The 18,839-nt window shown below is 40.6% G+C and overlaps 1 protein-coding gene across 1 annotated transcript in view; it reads left to right on the top strand.

The window, feature by feature from the left end:
- LOC138839834 (doublesex- and mab-3-related transcription factor C1-like) overlaps positions 1–12,961 on the top strand; it is a 40,579-nt gene extending 27,618 nt beyond the window's left edge. The window contains exons 3-8 of the mRNA XM_070039354.1: positions 9,369–9,520; positions 9,814–9,872; positions 10,168–10,304; positions 11,081–11,141; positions 11,314–11,461; positions 12,410–12,961. Coding sequence (XP_069895455.1) covers positions 9,369–9,520; positions 9,814–9,872; positions 10,168–10,304; positions 11,081–11,141; positions 11,314–11,461; positions 12,410–12,522 — 670 coding nt within the window. The 3' untranslated portion in view covers positions 12,523–12,961. The remainder of the gene's footprint in view (positions 1–9,368; positions 9,521–9,813; positions 9,873–10,167; positions 10,305–11,080; positions 11,142–11,313; positions 11,462–12,409) is intronic.
- Positions 12,962–18,839: the final 5,878 nt, after the last annotated feature.

Genomic DNA, 18,839 nt, shown 5'->3' with positions numbered 1-18,839 from the left:
GCTCAGCAGGCACAAGCCAGGTTTCTGCTTGCTGGACAACAAAATGCCGAGACTTTCAGGTAAAAGGTGAGTTCACAATTGGTGAGTGTGCTGCAGATAGAAGAGATCATTTGACTCTTCCCTGAGTCCCAATTTGATTCTTAGAGTGAAGTCTGTCAGGTTCTAAGGAAGTTTGGGGTGGGAATCAAAGTAGGAGCAGGAGCTAGGTGAGAAGTGCTCAGTTTGACTGGTTTAACACTCGGAGGCATAGGTGAGACTCTACTGTGTCAGCTGGTGTCTAGTGGCAGGTTTAAGGAGGTTTGGAACTTGAAGGGTTTGGGAAGTGTGAGGGAGGAAGGCTGGACTTGTCTAGGCACAGCTGCAGAGGTGAACACTTCTTGGGGCCTAGTTGTGGGGTTGCACTGTGGACTTCAAGGGAACTCCTTGCATGCTAGAGGGATCTCCCTTTGTAGGGAAATAGGATGGAGGTGACCTCAGTCTTTTCTTTTTTCAATAGAGCTATTTAGTCATACATTGTTTATATAGCCTTGAGGACACAGAGCTAGTCTTTGCTGTGAGCCTCTCCCAGGCAATGCCCTGATCCAGATTCTCTTGTTGCTCCACCATCCTTAGAAATAATGAGTTAGAGAGAACAGTGAAAGAAGTTTATGGGGGTCTAAGAGGACTGAAGGGACAAGCCTCCTCCCCAGAACTTGAAATGGATTCAGTGAGGTTTTCTCAAGGACACATGCCTGCAGTGAGTGAAGGGAAAAGTTGGCCAAGAAATACAGGAAAGGGAGAATTCAGCTCACTGAACTTAAGATAATACTGTGAACATTTGCAACTGGCAATAGTGGGCCCAGTTTTCTGTTCTCATAGTTGGTACAAGTGAAGTTCAGTGATGAGGTTCTGAACCAGGACTGAAAATGTGGGCTTATCTGAGATATTGAACCTGGCACTGAGAAGCAAAGTCCTTTGTCTTTCAAAGTCCACCTGTTGTATTTCTAGTGGGTCATGCTTTTTGTATCTCCTACCTAAGATATCATTGCTCATTCTCATGACACAAACTTTCTCCTGTGGTTTCCATGCATTTTAAAATTTAGTATTTTCCACTTAGATCTATCATTCATTTTGAGTTAATGTATGCAAGTAGTGTGAGCTATTGAGGTTTGTTTGCTGTCCTTATGGAGTTCTACTTTTCCTAGTGCCATTAGTTAATTTGTCTTAGAGCTTCTTTCTTTTTTTGTAATGACATCCATGATATCCATGAGATATTTCCTGAATTAGTATTTTTGTATAAATATTCATGGTATTTGTAAATGAAGACAGTCTTTGCATCCTCTTTTCCCATATGTTTGCCTCTTGTTTCTTTTTCCTGCCTAATTGCACTTTGCAAGGCCTGTAGAATTACGGTATGAGCCTATGAGCAGTCTGTGGAGAGATTCTGCCATATTCCTTAGTTTATGACAAAAGCATTCTGTCTTCCTCCATTAAAGACAACTTTTTCACTGAGGATGACTTTTAATGAGTTGAGGATACTCCTGAAGATCCTGTTATCAGATCTTTACATTTGTTTTTAGCATACATTAGCACCTGAGCCTTTCTGCAAGCCATTTGTTTTCCTTCTAATGTTTCTACAGTGTATACAATATATCTCAATTAACCTCCCAAGGCTATGATTTTACATTTCTGTGTTATTCTTTGTTTAATTTTTGATCTTGAATGGTGGCATTATTAATTGAATTTTCTATTATACATTTGACAATTATTCTTTTCTTTTATTCCATTACTATTATAAAATTCACTGATTCATTTTTTTCTTTTCTTTCCTGGGACTTGAACTCAGAGCCAGGGTGCTGTCCTTGAGGTTCTTTGTGCTCAAGGCTAGCATTCTACCACTTGAGCCACAGTGCCATTTCTGGCTTTTTCTAAGTAGTTTATTGGACATAAAGAGTCTCATGGACTTTCCTGCCCAGGCTGGCTTTGAACCATGATCTTCAGATCTCAGCCTCCTGAGTAGCTAGGATTACAGGCATGAGCTACCACCACCTGGCTTGATGCATTTTTTTACTTTCCTAGGTTAAATTGTACCTGGAGATAGATTATGATTTTCATATACTGTGGGATTCAAGCTATTAGGATTTCATGAGAGAAGTTTATATCTATGGTCATTAGGAATATTTATCCTTAATATTGTAATACAACTATCTAATTGTGTCACCTTTTTGTTAGAAGGTAATGCTGATTTCATAAAGTGAATTGGGAATTGTTGCATCTTGCATTGTTTGCAAAATTTCTTGTTAAGCTAGTGCTACTTTTCTTAAAGTATTTGTTACTGGCCACTAATTAAACTAAGGTGTGTGTGTGTGTGTGTGTGTGTGTGTGTGTGTGTGTGTGTGTGTGTGTGTGTGTGTGCTAGTATTTAAATTCAGCCCTTGTATTCTCCTTGGCTTTTTCACTCAGCTTTCTTGCTCAAGGCTGGTGTGTGTGTGTGTGTGTGTGTGTGTGTGTGTGTGTGTGTGTGTGTGTGTGTGTGTGTGTGTGTGTGTGTGTGTGTGTGTGTGTGTGTGTGTGTGTGTGTGTGTGTGTGTGTGTGTGTGTGTGTGTGTGTGCGTGCGCGCGCGCTAGTATTTAAATTCAGCTCTTGTATTCTCCTTGGCTTTCTCACTCAGCTTTCTTGCTCAAGGCTGGCTCCACTTCTGATTTTTTTTTTTTTTGCTGTCCCAGAGTTTGAACTGAGGGCCTGAGCTCTGTCCCTGATCCTCTCTGTTCAAGGCTAACACTCTACCATTTGATCCACAGCACCATTTCTTGCTTCTTCTGAATAGTTTATTGGAGGTAGTAGTTCACAGACTTTCCTGCCCAGGCTGACTGGCTTTGAACTGAGATCCTCAGATCTCATACTCATGTGTAGCTAGGATTACAGGTGTGAGTCACTGGCATCTGACTCTGGCTTTTTTTTTCCTGGTTAATTGGAGAAAAGATCTAAGGGTTTTTTTACTTGAGAATATTTGGAATTACAAACTCAATTTTTCTTTTAGTGCCAATACTAATGTTTGAATTCAGGAGCTTGAGTTCCTGCTTAGCTTTTTTGCTCAAGGCTTTATCACTTGAGCCATATCTTGATTTCCAGATTTTTTTCTTCATGTGTTTTTTTTTTGGTGTCCATTCTGACTTTGAATCTTTATCCTCCTTAGTAGCTATGATTACGGACATGACCCATAGGTGCCTGGCTTCATAAAGTCAATTTTAAAAAATTAAATAACAATTTTTAGACTAGCAATCTAGATAAGCTCTTTAGAAATTATCTTCAATTAATTATATGTAGTTATTAGAAGTGAGTCTTTCTTTTCACCAGAGTCTTCTAGCATCATTTTCTTATGACTCTCTACCCTTAGTCTTTTGTTTGTATGTGCCCCTAGGTTTCACTCCCCTGGCACTTTTCTTATGCCTGGGCACACTCCACTGCTTTCCATGGTTTCCAGCGTGAGATCTAAACCAAGGCTCCTGTTTCCTCTCTGACCTCTGAGTTGGACAAGTCAAAGAACCTTCCCTAAGGCAGCTTAAATGTAGAACCTTGTGAACTAATCCCATTCCCTTCTTCTGCACTAAATGAAATGAGCAGAAATTGGGCCCTGCTCATTCAACAGCTAGATGCCATGCATATATATATATATATATATATATATATATATATATATATATATATATATATATATATTCTTTTCTTTTAAGTGCCAGACCTGGGAGTCAAACTGGGGCCTGAGCACTGTCTCTGAGCTTTTTTGATGATTAATTGGAGTGTGGTCAGTGGGCCATGGGATCAACATGGAGCTACGAAAACAAAGCAGATTCCCCTCAAAGAGTCTCATAGACTTTACTGACTGGGCAGGCTTTGAAACATTATCCTCATATCTCAGCTTCCTGAATAGCTAGGATTACATGTGTGGGTCCCTAATACCAGATGCCAACATATAAATTATTGAAATTATTTTCTTTGATCTGAAGTTTTCTTTCTTTTGATCTTTTTTTTTTCTGGTACTAGGGCTTGAAGTCAGAACCCTGAGCTTCCATATTTTGCTTAAAGCTACCACTCTACCACTTCAGCTACATCACCACTTCTGGATTTTTACTGGTTAATCAGAGATAAGAGGTTCATGGATATTTCTGCCCCAGCTGACTTCAAACCTTGATCATACTATTGCAGTCTTCTGAGTAGCGTGAGACACCAGAACCCAGTTTTCTCAACTTTTCTTTATCAAGAAATACCTTTAGGGCTGGGAACAGGCTTAAGCTGTAGATTGTGTGATTAGCAAGTAACAAAACCTGTGTTTAAGTCCCAATTCACAAAAAAGAAAGGAAATTCCACTATTTCACCATCCATTTTTTTATGCTGGCACTGGGGCTTGGACCAAGGGTCTCATATTCTTTCTTGGCTTCTTTCCTCAAGGCTGGTGCTCTACCTCTTGAAACATCCCACCATCATTTTTAAGTCAGTTGGCAAGTGAATTTGATATGTGTTTGTTCATTAAATTGATACCCAAATTAGTCTCTCAGAAATATTATTGAGACAGGGAAACTGAGATATGGATTTCATACAGACTTAGGCTATAATTCTCATATGATTGTTAAATTTCTTGGGTGAAATAATGCTCTTGTAGTTATATGGGAGAACATGTTAATCCTTAGGAGATAATATTGTTATAATTGGATGAAATTCTTAAAACTATACCGTAGTTAATCAAAAGAGAAACAATGCTGACAGATAAAAAAATATGTTTGCCAGGCGCCGGTGGCTCATGCCTGTAATCCTAGCTATTCAGGAAGCTGAGATCTGAGGATGGCGGTTCAAAGCCAGCCCGGGCAGGAAAGTCCGTGAAACTCTTCTCTCCAATAAACCACCAGAAAACCGGAAGTGGTACTGTAGCTCAAGTGGTAGAGTGCTCGCCTTCAGTTGAAGAGCTGAGGGAGAGCGCTCAGGCCCAGAGTTCAAGCCCCATGACTGACAAAAAATAAAATAAAATGAAATAAATAAAACAATATGTTTTTGGGAATCTAGGTGAGTCCTCATTTTATCCCAACCTTGTGTATTTCCAAAATGAAAACTCAAAGGAATCAGTTCTTCATTGTAGAGTTTTACATGTGGACATACTTAACAGTAATTGCTTAAAACAACTCTTGAGAAGCTTCTCACTGGTGGTTCACACCTGAAATCCAAACTACTCAGGAGCCTGAGATCTGAGGATCATTGTTCAAAGCCAAGGCAGTGTGGAAAAGTCTGTGAGACTTTTATCTCCAATCGACTATTAAAAAGCCAAAAGTGGATCTGTGGCTCAGTGGCAGAGCACTAGCCCTACCAGTATACACATGCACACACACATATACCCAATTACACACATACACACATACAACCAAAAATGAGAAATTCTGTATTCTCACCAGAGATGGTGTAAACTGAAGCAACAAGTATAGAGTTAAGCAATACGTGTTTTGAGAAGTCCTGTAGGTAATTCTGAGACCGGCTAATATTCCAGGGCTACTTCTCTAGTGGAATGAACCTGCAGGTTGTTTATAGGGCTAGCATACTAATTAAATTCTTTTTGTTTATATTTGAGTTAAATGTAGGGCAGGTTTTAAATAAGGAAAACACATCCCAGATATTTTAGGATCTATTTTGTAGTAAAGTTTCAAGATAAATTGGTGCAAAATTTCAAAACCAGAACAGTTTCAGCTAGAAGGAGAGATTATTCTCCAAGTCAACCTAGCAGACTTAAAGTTTGTGTAACTAGGTAAAGGCAGCATGTGGGAATGAAACAACTTGTCCATATCCTGAACACAACATACAAATATCCTAAGCAAAAGCTTAGCAGAATGAACCTCCAAGCATACACAAAAGTTAATCTTTCTTTTGTAACTGTCACATTATCCAGGAGAGAAAAGCTGGCTTAAAATGAGAAATCTAGAGATGGAAGTAAAATGAAAGAGGTATTCTCAACCCTAGAATACATTCAGTTCTTTACTTTGTTTGCTAATTGGATTGTATGTGTAGTGTGTGTGTATGTGTGTGTGTGGTGTGTGTGTATGTGTGTGCTGGTACCAGGGCTTGACCTCAAGGTCTCCCAGTCTCACTTGCCTACTTGCCTTGCTTGTTTATGGCTGGTGCTATACCACTTGAGCCATACCTACAACAGGTTGTGGGTTTTTTTTGCTATTTGAGTGGATGGAATCTCACCAACTTTCCTGCTTGTCTACCCTATAGGTTTCAGCCTCCTTAGTATCTAGGATTACAGGTGTGAGACACTGGCACTTGGCTGTACTTGTAATTTTTGGAAGCTTACAATGATAAGCCCTTATGATTGTTCTACATTTTGATTACAAGATAAAGTTAAAAGTTTTGAGATTTATGAATGTCAGTCACTGAATTATCAAATTAAATAACCAGAGCCCTGAGCATTTTCATTACAGGCAAATATATTTGTGATTTTAAGATGAATATTTGGAATGTAAGGCACATTACTTAATCTAGTAGAGAAAGAAAAGAGGGAAGGAAATATAATGGAAGGAGGGGGGGAAGAATGTGGAAAGGATAGAGGAAAAGAAGAGACAGGACATGAAGAAACAACGATGAGGGAAACACTGGGAAACTTTTTCATAGAGAAATTTTGGCAATATTCTTTGTAAAATTGGAGTAACTCAAAGTCCAATTTGCCATTTTTACTAGACTTTGTATTGGGTGTTCATGCCAACACTAGAAAATGTCCATAGATTTAACGATTACTTATCAACAGATTTGCAGATAATATCAAAACACCACTAAACAAGCCTTCATATGTAAACATGCAGCATGATGGTTAAATGTAAGATAATTCTCATTTAAAAATTCATTAGCAAGCCCAAAGTGCTAAGTTCAAACTCCAGTACTGGCAAAAATTTGCCAGGCCTAGGTGGCTGTCACCTGTAATACTCAGGAGGCTGAGCTCTGAGGATCACAGTTCAAAGCCAGCCCAGGCAGAAAAATCTATGAGAATCTTATTTACAATTAACCACCAAAAAGCGGGAGTTAGGGTTGTGGTTCAAGTGGCATAGCACTAGCCTGAGTGAAAAAAGCTAAAGTACAGTGCCTAGACCTAAGTGCAAGCACCATACTGACTTGCAACATTTCTGCATATTTCAAACACAAGAGCAGCAGTGTTTGAGGGTAACTTTGGATAAATATAATAAATGTTGGACAAGATGTGAATGTACAAAGATAAAAAATGAGAAAAATTAAAAGGTTAAAACATTAAATAGACATTTCAAGTTAATGAATAGGAAGGCTAGATGTCCCAGTTAATTCTCTTATAATTGAGCCATAGATTCAGAGAAAATGCAATCCAGATATGTTGCAACCAGTTTCCTAAGGAACTTGCCATGCAGTTTCTTATACTTACAAGGGTGAACAAGAGACAATGAAGGTATGTTATAAGAGATGGATAAGATTTACCAGTTTACTCTAGCAGACATTAAGTTATGTTGTGAAACATTAAAAAATTAAGTATCATCAGCCCAGGAATAGACAAATTTAACAAATTTACTGTGAGCATAGGAAGCTCAGAAACAGATTCACACATATGAACCAAAATTTCTCCAGGTGGCTTTTAAATGATCCCTGGGAGTTTAAGATGGCTCATAATTGAGGAAACGACATGGGGATTCCAGAAGATCATAAAAATTTATTTAAATGATATAATTTTTAAATGCATACTACATGTTTCACTTCCAAAAGGAAACTGGTCTGGGAGTCAGTCCTAAGGGAACATAAAGCTCCAATTCAGTTCAGGGCAACAGCTTTGCAGTGTGCACAAGAAGCCACAAGAAGGCTAGTGAGCAAAACTGCAGACTGCCAACAACAGGAGATCTCATGCTCATTGGTCATTGAACATGAGGGGTGGGATAGAAGAGAGAAAAAGCAGCTCATTAGCTTTTCTAGGAAATCAGAAAGGACAGTAAGAGCTGGCCTGATAAGAAATTAGATTTTCTTTTGTGTGCCCATCCTGAGGCTTGAATTCAGCCCAACCACTTGAGCCACAGCTCCACTTCTGGCTTTTTTTTTTTTTTTTTTTTTTGGTGGTGGTGGTTAATTGGAGATGAGTCTCACAGATTTTCCTGTCATAGCTGGCTTCAAACCACGGTCTTCAGATCTCAGCCTTCTGAGTATCTAGGATTACAGGCATGAGCCACTGGTGCATGGCTAAGAAGTTAGAGCTTATCTAAAATCCACTGATTGAGTGTGCCTTGCTGATGGCTGCTGTAACTGCAGACTGGTGAGGGAATATGCCTCATTTTGCATACTTCTGTTTCCCTTCATCCTGCTCCTCCAAACCCCATCCCATTGCCTCCACTGCAGCAGGATCCCACCCCCTTTCTGCTACCTGAGCCCCTTTAGGAAAGATTCCTAAATGCTGTCCCTGGGTCAGGCTTCATGACAATGCCTTTCACACTAAAGTGGAGAATAGAATGATTGGGCTTCCTGAGGACACAGTGCAGTATGTGGATGCCAGATTGGACACTTAAGCCCAGGAAGTGGTGGTGATAAGAGTAGAGGTCTGACCATCACCATCCTTCAAGTGTGGAGAGGAGTATGGGAGATGAGCGGGAGGCTGAAGAGGGAATATATCATTTGTATGAGTGCAGGGAGGATATGTGGGTCCAAGAGAAAAATTAGTGCACTAGTCTATTGGCTAGATCAGGACATAGGTTTCTGTTGATGGAGAAATGTGGGAATGAATGAAGGAGCAAAGGAAAAAAACAATAGTTGGTAGAAAATTCCATGCATGCAGTGAAGGTAAGCAAGGAGCTCATGATAGGTTGAAAATGTAGGGAAACCTATCAAGTGGTTGTATGGAAGAGGCAATATGTGAGTGAGGCTTCATTGGAAGGATGCTACCTGAGGAAGAAGGTCAAGATGACAGTCAGGGATAGCCATGGGGAAAGAAGGGAGGGAAAATTGTAAGAGTGAGCAGAATGCAGAACAAGCTACCAGCCATATCATATAGTCCTTTTCAAGGACAAAGCAAGTAAAATGGGGGTAGTGGTTTGTATGCCAATTCTCACCTCCACTTTTGATCCTGAACCATGAAACTCAAAGACATGTGCTATGTCCTCTGCCCCTGCAACTTCAAATGTACCATAGTGAGTAGTACTGGCCCCATGGGGGACTGAACTTAACCCCACAAAAGGTATAGTGTTCTGCATGGTATCAATACCCAAATCATGGTGAAAAGTACATCTGCCTCTTCTGGGCCTGCTAGTGTCAGAACTGTCCATTGTTCTTGTGACTTTAGTGTCTGGTAAAAGGAGAAGCCAGGCCTTTTCTACATATGACAACTGTATCATTCTATCCCCTTTAGGGAACACCGCAAGAAAATATCTTCTCTAAGTATTGCCAGAAGGGAGCATCGTGAAGAGCGAAGGAGGAAGCAGGGATCAAGATCAAAAAAGATTATGGCTTCCCAATCTCATATGCCTGTCAAGAGGCTTGCCATTGAAGCAAGTGCCCTCAGTGAGTGTCTCTGGATAGGGAGGAAGCCTGAGGTTGGGCAGAGGAAGTGTGAGTGATTCTATCATTAGTCCTACCAGTGTTTCCTGGGGCAAGTACCTATGTGTGATCTTAGTATGTCTGTGTAAAAACATCATATTAATGTTAGCTACTAAGGGTTATTAGGATGGAGAGATTCAGAGAGTCATAGACAAATTTGGTAGCACAATGGACCTCAGGATAGGGGTTGGAGTATGTTGGGATGATAAGGGGGTGGAAGAAAAACCATCACCTAAGTTGTTCCTGGTCTTTTACAGCTGGGATGGAGAGCACTATGTCTCAGCCTGGGACCAGCACTTGCATAACTCTCCAGGAGGTAAGGGGAATATGTCTGTCGCCAATGGGACAAGTTCCTCTCCCCAGGCTCTTAGAGATCTCCCACTGTGTCCCAATGACACAGGTTCAATCTCCAACTGTACATAGTATTTGCAATCTGGTTTTCTGGAAAATGACTTCTCCATTGGACCTCAGTATCTGTCAGAAGACCTGGGCTAGTCTTCCAAATTTTGACAGGCTGGGCTCCTGATTATATTCCAAACATGCCCATCCAGATTCTCTCCCTGGCTGTCCTGGTACCACAGGTTTTTCCTCTGTGATCCCTGCCCCTGTAGGAGAGCTCCCAAAGGCCTCTGATGCTCAGCTTGCCTCCAGCAACTTCATCTCTGCCATATACTCCAGGGACCTTGGAGAAGGAAATGTCAGTTTCTCATTCTGGGGAACTCTATGGGCCTCCTACTCTGCCCATCATGTGAGTAGAACTAAACCATAGAATCACTTGTGTCTTCTATTATTGTATATCTAACCTTGAGCTTGTTTCTTTGAGAGGTAGGATGAGGAGAATGAGATAAGAGGAGAAGACAGCATCTCAGAATAATGGAGAAAAATAGGTGTCTCTGCCCTGATATTTCCTATTGATAATACTTTAGACCTGTAGCTTTATGTCTTCTGATCCTCTGATTCTCCGTGGGCATGCAGGAAAAATATTTTACTCCTATAACACTGAAAAGACTACTGGCACAAGACCTTATGGGAATTTTTATTTCACATTAATAACCATGGAAAAGAAAGTCCTGCTCAAAAGTAGGATCATGATGGTGAGGGACATAGAAGCCCAGGGGAAAGTCTATAAGTTATTAGAGGAAGCTTCTTGAGTATGAGCCATTCTCATCCATGGAGACCTTGGGAAAGAGCCAAGGAGGTAGTGTCTCATCCTCAAAAGTGGAATGTAATCACATCTTTCCAGATACATTGCTGATCAGAACCAGGATTCTGTGATATTGTTGTGATATTCTCGTAAGGAAAAGCTGGTAGGAATTGATGTCTTGGGAAAAATGCAGAGAAGGAAGATACAGAATGGAAACAGATCAAGGAGGAGAAAGTACTTGCCCTAACAAGAATTAAGGACTCAGCAGTCATTTAGATTACTACATCCTGATGTTATGAATCGATGACCTTCATGATCTCTTAATTGTACATATGTACCAGAGGGTTTAATCCACTGGCCTCTCCTTTCATTGTTTCCAGAAGCTCAAGTCTGATCTATCCATCTTATGGCAGTTCTGACTCTCTTCTGATGCAGCCACAGGTACTGGAAGGAATGGGGACCAAAAACTTGGAGAAGAGCTTTGTTGATGGGAGGTACAGAAGGATATGGGGGTGAATGGCAGATTGAGGTAATGGAGACTGAGGTGCCCTTGTCTCCGCAGGAGAATGTGTAGTTCCCCAGCCACCATTCTCTCATATCCTTTCCTTTGTAGGTCCCTAATGCCTCGGACCAAGCTTCTGTTTCTGCTGCCTTAGAGTGGCAGCAGATGATGGAGGCTGCCGAGGCTCTCCTGGCCCTGAAAAACTCTTCTCGGGCTGCTGCCAACTCCAAGTCATGTCATCAGCCCTCCAGCCCCCCAGGTACATTGCTCCTTGTAGGACTAATACAAGGTCCGTTGGGTAATTGGGAAATAGGAGGAGGAATGTTGTGGTAACCTGGTTCTGGCTGAAAACTGGGATTGTTGTGTTGTACCTTGGAGTCAGATACTAATTTCCTGAATCTGACTCATGAGCTGGAACTTGAGAGTTGTTCAGTGAGACTTCATTTTCTTATGTTTTCTGCCCAATACTCAATGGTCAGTCTCCTGGTGACAAAGAATAATGGAACTGAGGCCCCCTGAGGCTATCAAGGCATGCATCATATCAAATAAAAGAACAATGTCTTTGGACCCCTAGGCCACAACCTTCTCCTCAGATCTCTTCTGTATACTGTGAGCTGAGGAACTTACAGAGGGCTTCATTTGCACGAGTTCAGATTCCTGCTCCCTAGGAGAGTTTTGTCTTGAGGAGGGGCCTAGATGTCTTCCCAAGCAGTGTTTCACAAAAAATGTAACGTGTGGAGAGAGGAAGGGCTGTAGGAATTGAAAGGAGAGGTGAACACTTAGGGAATCTGGGGCAGGAGGTTGGGCATTGTGGCACTGAAAAAGTGCTCTCTACCCAGAGAGTAAAGAAGCCCCACCAAGTGACTGCTAGAAAGGTGGCTGAAGCTGGAGAAGTTGCTGATCACAGTGGTCTGAGAAGGTGAGTATAGGAGGCTAGGCTACCCCCTGTGTGTAGTGCAGATCAAAGCATGTTCCTGATATAAGGAGGAGCATATGAAGAGACCCTGGGCTTGACCAAAAAACATTCAATGGCTGGGATGGAAGACATAAGACTGACTGAGGAGAAATCACATGAGAATAGATCATTGTAGTGGTTTTAGTGGAAAATATCTGATTATGTGAGACAGAATAAAAAAAGAAGGAAGAGCTGAGATGGGTTTGACCTGTAGGTATGACTGTCTGTTTCCCTCTTCCTTTCTGTCTGCAGGTTCTGCTGGAGATATTGGACTGGAGCCTTCCAGCCCTTGTGCAAGATCCAATTCGCCCAACTCTGTTTCAGTGCCTATTGGCCATCTGGGCTACATCTCCCTGTTAAACTAAGAGCCCAGAGGAAGGGGCATCGCTAGAGCACTGCCTATTTGCTACCCTGTTTCTGAATATGCGAAGTAGTTTGTGTTCAAAATGCTTAACATGCTTTTTAAGCTTTCAGGTGTTTTATAAGCTTTCAGACCCTTTTGTAGGGCAATTCTTTCACTGAAGTTGGATATTCTTGTAACTCCATCCCTTGTTTCTTTGGAAGCTGAGGCCTTTTTATGTGTCTTATAAAAACAGCACTGTGCAATCTAATATGATCAGTCTTAGTGGGGTTCTGAGTGGGTTTGTAAGCCAGTGTGCTCATTTGTCCTCTCATTGCACCTGTACACTTCTGTACTTATCCATGCATGTTTTCACTTTGTGTCTACATTGTGTGTGTGTGTGTGTGTGTGTGTGTGTGTGTGTGTGTGTGTGTGTATGTGAACAAATAATAAACTCTTGTTGTTGTAAGGCACTGAGAATTACTGGTTGTTTATTTCCTCCTTGAAACCTTGAATATCCTGACCTCTTAACAGATTATTTTGATTCATATTCCAAACTGAGTCACCTCACTCCATATCTAGAATTTGATATGACTAATAAGAAAATGGTAGAGGTGGAAATAGGATATTTATTCAATGTGGAATTTCATGTCTATCCTTGAAGTGCCTCATGATCAAGATGATCAGGTGAACAAAGAAGGCCAGATGGTCCCTAGCCCATGACAATGCATAGTCTAAGGACTCAGCTGTTGCTTGGCTCTAGCCATTTGCTACCATGGAAGAAGCAGGGCCCATCATCGTCAAGATGACTGCTTTTTCAGGAATTTATGGAATCCTAGGTTTCTAAGTAAACTTACTCAATTTGTAACAAACGGCACAGATTTCTTTAAGCCCTGTACTGTATATGAAACAAACAAGAGAAGTACAACTTCAGTGAAAAGCCAGAATAATTTCTAGTTCAACATGAATTAAAGTGGGTGAAGCCCAGGCTAATCAGAGGGAGAATCAAAGAGTGGGAAGTCCTACCTATAAAACACCCCTGAAATATGAAGAACACTCACTGTATTTGTTTATTTTGTGAGTGTTATGTGCTAACCACTCACAGAATTACAACAATCTCAAGGAAAGAGATTTGCAGAAGAATTTTGAGGGACATTTTTAGGAACACATAGGTAAGATTGCCTTGTCTTTGCCAGGCCCTTTGTCAACTATTCATTACTGCTGCTGCTGCTGCCGCTGTTGCTGCTGCTGCTGTTGCTGCTGCTGCTACTACTACTACTACTACTACTACTACTACTACTACTACTACTACTACTACCACTACTACCACTACTAGTAATAGTTGTATTTTATAAATTATCAAAGGAAAGTTTTGAAACTCTAGGCTGCCAAAATCACAAGACTGTTACAAAAGCATGTAACCTTGATTTCCTGCCTGAGGTGATCATAGGTGGTAAGCCATCCAATCTTGTAGGTGTATTTGTGTTTCTGAGTCCTCTGCAGGTACTGCAATAATTGAAGAATCAAAATCCCCAACCAAGTAGACAGAAAGCTCCAAATGCCTGGACAGATTCTTCCATGCTGTCACAGCCCTCTTTTTCCTGCTACCCCAAAACCTTGAGAAATCAGGATTCTTATGTTCTCTACCTGATGGCAGAGAAACATACAAAATCATGCAGGACTTGGAGCAGATGTGAATTCCATTCCACACCTGCTCTTTGCCTGACCTGCTACAATGATAGAAGATCCCAAAAGCCCTCCTTCCCTAGCAACACATGAAAACGACCCCCTGTCCTTTGGGAAGGAAGTAAGTGGAAAAAGGACTAAGACACTGCTATATAAAAGTCCCAATGTAGCATATTTTAAACATCTTAGGACATCATGGTATATGTTCAGGATCAGCTTTTAGATGTATGTTTCTTTGTTACATATTATCCCAGTTCACAAGTTAAAATGCCATAAAAATGAACACTGTAAATTAAATATTGATGCTTGTTGAGTGACAGCACTGGTTAGATCTGAGAATATCCACCATTTGTTGTGGATCAATTTCATGCAGTGATATGCAGGTAGAGGGTTAATAGGGTCTTTGGAGGAAGGAGAGCATGAGAGGAAAAGCCCCATGTTGTATCATTTACTGAGTTTAAAAATCTAAGTGTGGTCAATGAATGCTGACCTGAAAAGATAGATTTCCATCATTCTAACACAAGTGTTATAATTAACTTCAAGATCATAAACTAAATAATGATATGTAATATCATTATTATGATATAAACTAAAATAATGATATGTAAGAAAATAAGTTTTGATTAACTTTGAAAATATGCTATTTCAAAGAGTGCATGTAATTTATTATAAACTAAAGCTTTTAATAATGGCTCACAAAACTCTGAATATTTATCTGTCAATGCATTTGGTCCAGGGAGAGACAGCTGTAGCTCATCACTGCTTTCACCATTTGTCAAGAAAGATGACTCTTCTGAAGTATGTGTCACTAACTGCATGACCATTAAGGACAGTGACTACTGGTTTCTAACCAACAACTTAAAGCATGGGCAAAAGAATTGCTTTTCACAAAAAATGAGTGATTTAGGACAAATCCTGAACAGAATGAGTAATTTAAAAATATTAGCAAGGTGCCAGTGGCTCACAGTTTTAATCCTAGCTACTCAGGATGTTGAGAGCTGAGGATTATGGTTCAAAGCCAGCCTTCACAGAAAAGTCTGTGAGACTTTTATCTCCAATTAACCATTAAAAACCAGAGGTTGATCTGTGGCTTAAGTGCTATAGCACTATCTTTGAGCACAAAAACTCAGGGACAGCACCCAAGCCCTGAGTTCATGTCCCATACCAGCACAAAAATGTTTATGTTGGAATATGCGTTGCTGGAAGAGGCCAAGATAGGTAGAAGTGGCACCAGAAGTAGCCATGCTCATACAGGGGGCACACTTACAAATTTTCTTACAGATTAAGGGAACACAAATAAACAGTGTTACCTGCCCATGGCAGCAATTTATCTCAATAGACAAAAATTCCTTACTGTCACTCCTCTCAGACAAATGCTGCTTAATATATGTTAGCTTCTTTTGCCATTTTTTCTTTTCACTTTAAAATAAGTCATTGGGACTACTTGCTCACCAAGTTGAAAACATGATTACTTTAGGAAGTGTATGTAGTATACAAAAAGTGTGCATGGAGTGAAGAGCTTAAAAAAAAAAAAATATATATATATATATATAATTACTAATAGGACAACAAATGTCCATGAGTTCCCTTACTAGTGCTATGCAGAGACATCCCTCATTCCTTGCAGCAGCGAGAGAATAGCTATTTGCTCTGTAGACTTGGTGGCTCTATACTTGTTTGGGTTTTTTTAAACTGTATTTTTTTGTCTTTTCTTTTTTGGTACTGGGGATCAAACCTAGGATGTTGCACTTGCTAGGTTTGCATTAGTGAGCTACATTCTAGCTCTTGGTGACTCTATTCTTGCTATTACAACCATGTCTACAAGGAATTGTAACATTTATCACCTTTAGGAATATTGTAGTACTCTGTGTTTGGAATCTATTCCTGGATGGGCAATTGCTGCTTAACTGGTGAAAAGAAAACTTATATTGCTTATTACTGTCAGATTTTCCTTAAGAAAGATACAAATGGTATTCCCCATAATTATGTAAGAGAAAAAAATTTTCTGTACCTCACAAAAAGAGAAGCACCAGCCAGGTGCTGGGGGCTCATGCCTGTAATCCTAGCTCCTCAAGAGATTGAGATCTGAGGATCACAGTTCAAAGCCAGCTGGAGCAGAAAAGTCCCCATTAGATTCTTACCTCTAATTAACCAATGGAAGTGGAGCTGTGGTTCAAAGTGATAGAGTGCTGACCTTGGGCAAAAGAGCTCAAGGACAGTGCCTAGGGCCTGAGTTCAAGCCCCACAACTGCCCCAAAAAAAACAAGGAAGAAAAATAGAAGCACCAGACTTTTCAATTATTCCATCTCATAGATGAAAAACAAGTGATCTATCAGTGTGTATGTTAACTTGCATATCTCTTGGATTGTGTATGCGTGTGTGTGTGTGTGTGTGTGTGTGTGTGTGTGTGTGTGTGTGTGTGTGTGTGTGTGTGTGTGTGTGTAATGCTCATCCTGGGGCTTGAAATCTGGACCTGGGCACTGTGCTTGAGCTTTTTTGCTCAAGGCTAGTGCTCTAACACTTGAGCCACAATGAGCTATACCTCCTGCTTTTTGGTGGTTAATTGGAGATAAGAGTCTCACTGACTTTCTTACCTGCATTGCCTTCAAACTGCAATGCTCCTATCTCATCCTCCTGAATACCTAGGATTATAGACGTGAGCCACCAGTGACCAGCGTATCTCATGTGAAGTGTGTGTGTGTGTGTGTGTGTGTGTGTGTGTGTGTGTGTGTGTGTGTGTGTGTGTGCATATATCAGTCCTGGAGCTTGAACTTGGGGACTAGGTACTGTCTCTGAGTTTTTTATTGCTCAAGGCTAGTTCTCTACCACTTGAGCCACAGCTTCACTTCTGGCTTTTTGGTAGTTGGAGAGTAGGGTCTTATGGACTTTCCTGCCAGGACTGGCTTTGAACAGTGATCCACAGATCTCAGGCTTCTGAGTAGTTGTGATTGAAGGTGTGAGCCACTAACACCTGGATATCTCTTAGTTTAAACCAGGTTACAATTCTTTTTTTTTTTTTTTTTTTGTCGGTTGTGGGGCTTGAACTCTGGGCTTGGGCGCTGTCCTTGTGTTCTTCAGCTCAAGGTGAGCACTCTACCGCTTGAGTCACAGCACCACTTCCAGAATTCTAGTGGTTTTGTACTGGAGATGAGAGTCTCACGGAGTTTCCTGCCTGGGATGGCTTTGAACCATGATGCTCAGATCTCAGCCTCCTGAGTAGCTAGGATTACAGGTGTGAGCCACCAGTGCCTGGCTTCAGATTACAATTCTTGTACATATAGTCAAGAGCCTTTTTGTTCCAATACCAGGGAAACCTAAATGCCTTGCATCTTCTCTAGCTTGCTTTACTATTTGAGCCCAGATTTTTAAGACATGGGATATTTCATACTTTCCTGCCCCAGCTGCCTTTAAACTGAGATCCTCAGATCTCAGCCTCCTGAGTATCTAGGATTACAGTGAACCACCAGCACCTAGCCATTTTGTTTTTCTTTTGTGCTTATATTTTGGTCAAGGTTCCATTTGGAAATATATTTTATCTTTTCATTTTTTTATAATTTGTAGGTATGTTAAGACATTCATCCCTTGTTACTGATGTATTTTTTTTTCTTTTTGTTGGTCATGGGGCCTAAACTCAGCATCTAGATGCTATTCCTGAGCTTTTATGCTCAAGGCTAGTACCCTACCACTTGTGCCACAATTTTATTTCTGGCTTTTTTTTGCTGGTGGTTAATTGGAGATAAGAATCTCACAGACTTTCCTACATAGGATGACTTTGAACCATGATCCTCAGATCTTAGCCTCCTCAGTAACTAGGATTACAGTGTGAGCCACGAGTGCTGGGATTTCTATGTAATTTTAACTGTTGGTATGCATATGTTTTATTTTGTGGGTGATATTTTTATTTATTTTGTACTTATTCTGTCACCTTTATCAATATTCTGCTATCCTGACCCATCTAGAAAATATCCTCCATTCTTTAGGTACAACAGAATGGTTTCATTTTACCATTTGAAGTCAAATTCACTTAAAATTCATCATCACAAGTGGTGTGAGCAAGGCATCCATTTATACAAATACTACAAGTTAAATAGTTCCCCAAAGCAGGTGACAGTAACAAGGTGTCAGTAAAGAAACAATCAGGGGCTCCGATAAGTTGAACTCAGGTAAATATCAAATATTTTTGCTCATTTGTGTAATATACACCTAAAATGATAATGATAATGGTGATGACAATAGTAATGGTATTGGGACATGGATGTAAAAGGGGAATGATCTAGGAAGGGATCCATTGATGTGGGAGAGAGGGTAAGCTGAGGGGCAAGGAAAATCAAAGGACATTACCTACATATACATAAAGACAGTCTTTTAAAATCCACTAAATGTTTAAAAAAGAGAGAGAAAAGAAGCTATACATTGGTTGCTCATACCTGGGTTCCTAGCTATTCAGGAGGCTGATATCTGAGGATTGTGGTTCGAAAAAAGCCCAGGCAGAAAAGTTTGTAAGATTCTTATCTCCAATTAACCATCAAAAAGCTAGAAGGGAAGCTGTGGATCAAGAGTTAGAGCCCCAGCCTTAAGCAAAAAAGCTCAGAGACAGTACCCAGGCCCTCACTTCAAGCCCCAGGACCAGTACCAAAAATAGAAGAGGAAGGGATG

Source organism: Dipodomys merriami, unplaced genomic scaffold, assembly GCF_024711535.1.
Source record: "Dipodomys merriami isolate MVZ:Mamm:240054 unplaced genomic scaffold, mDipMer1.0.p SCAF_3, whole genome shotgun sequence".
Lineage (NCBI taxonomy): Eukaryota > Metazoa > Chordata > Mammalia > Rodentia > Heteromyidae > Dipodomys > Dipodomys merriami.
Note: the sequence above shows the minus strand (reverse complement) of the source record. Positions and strands in the feature narration are given on the sequence as shown.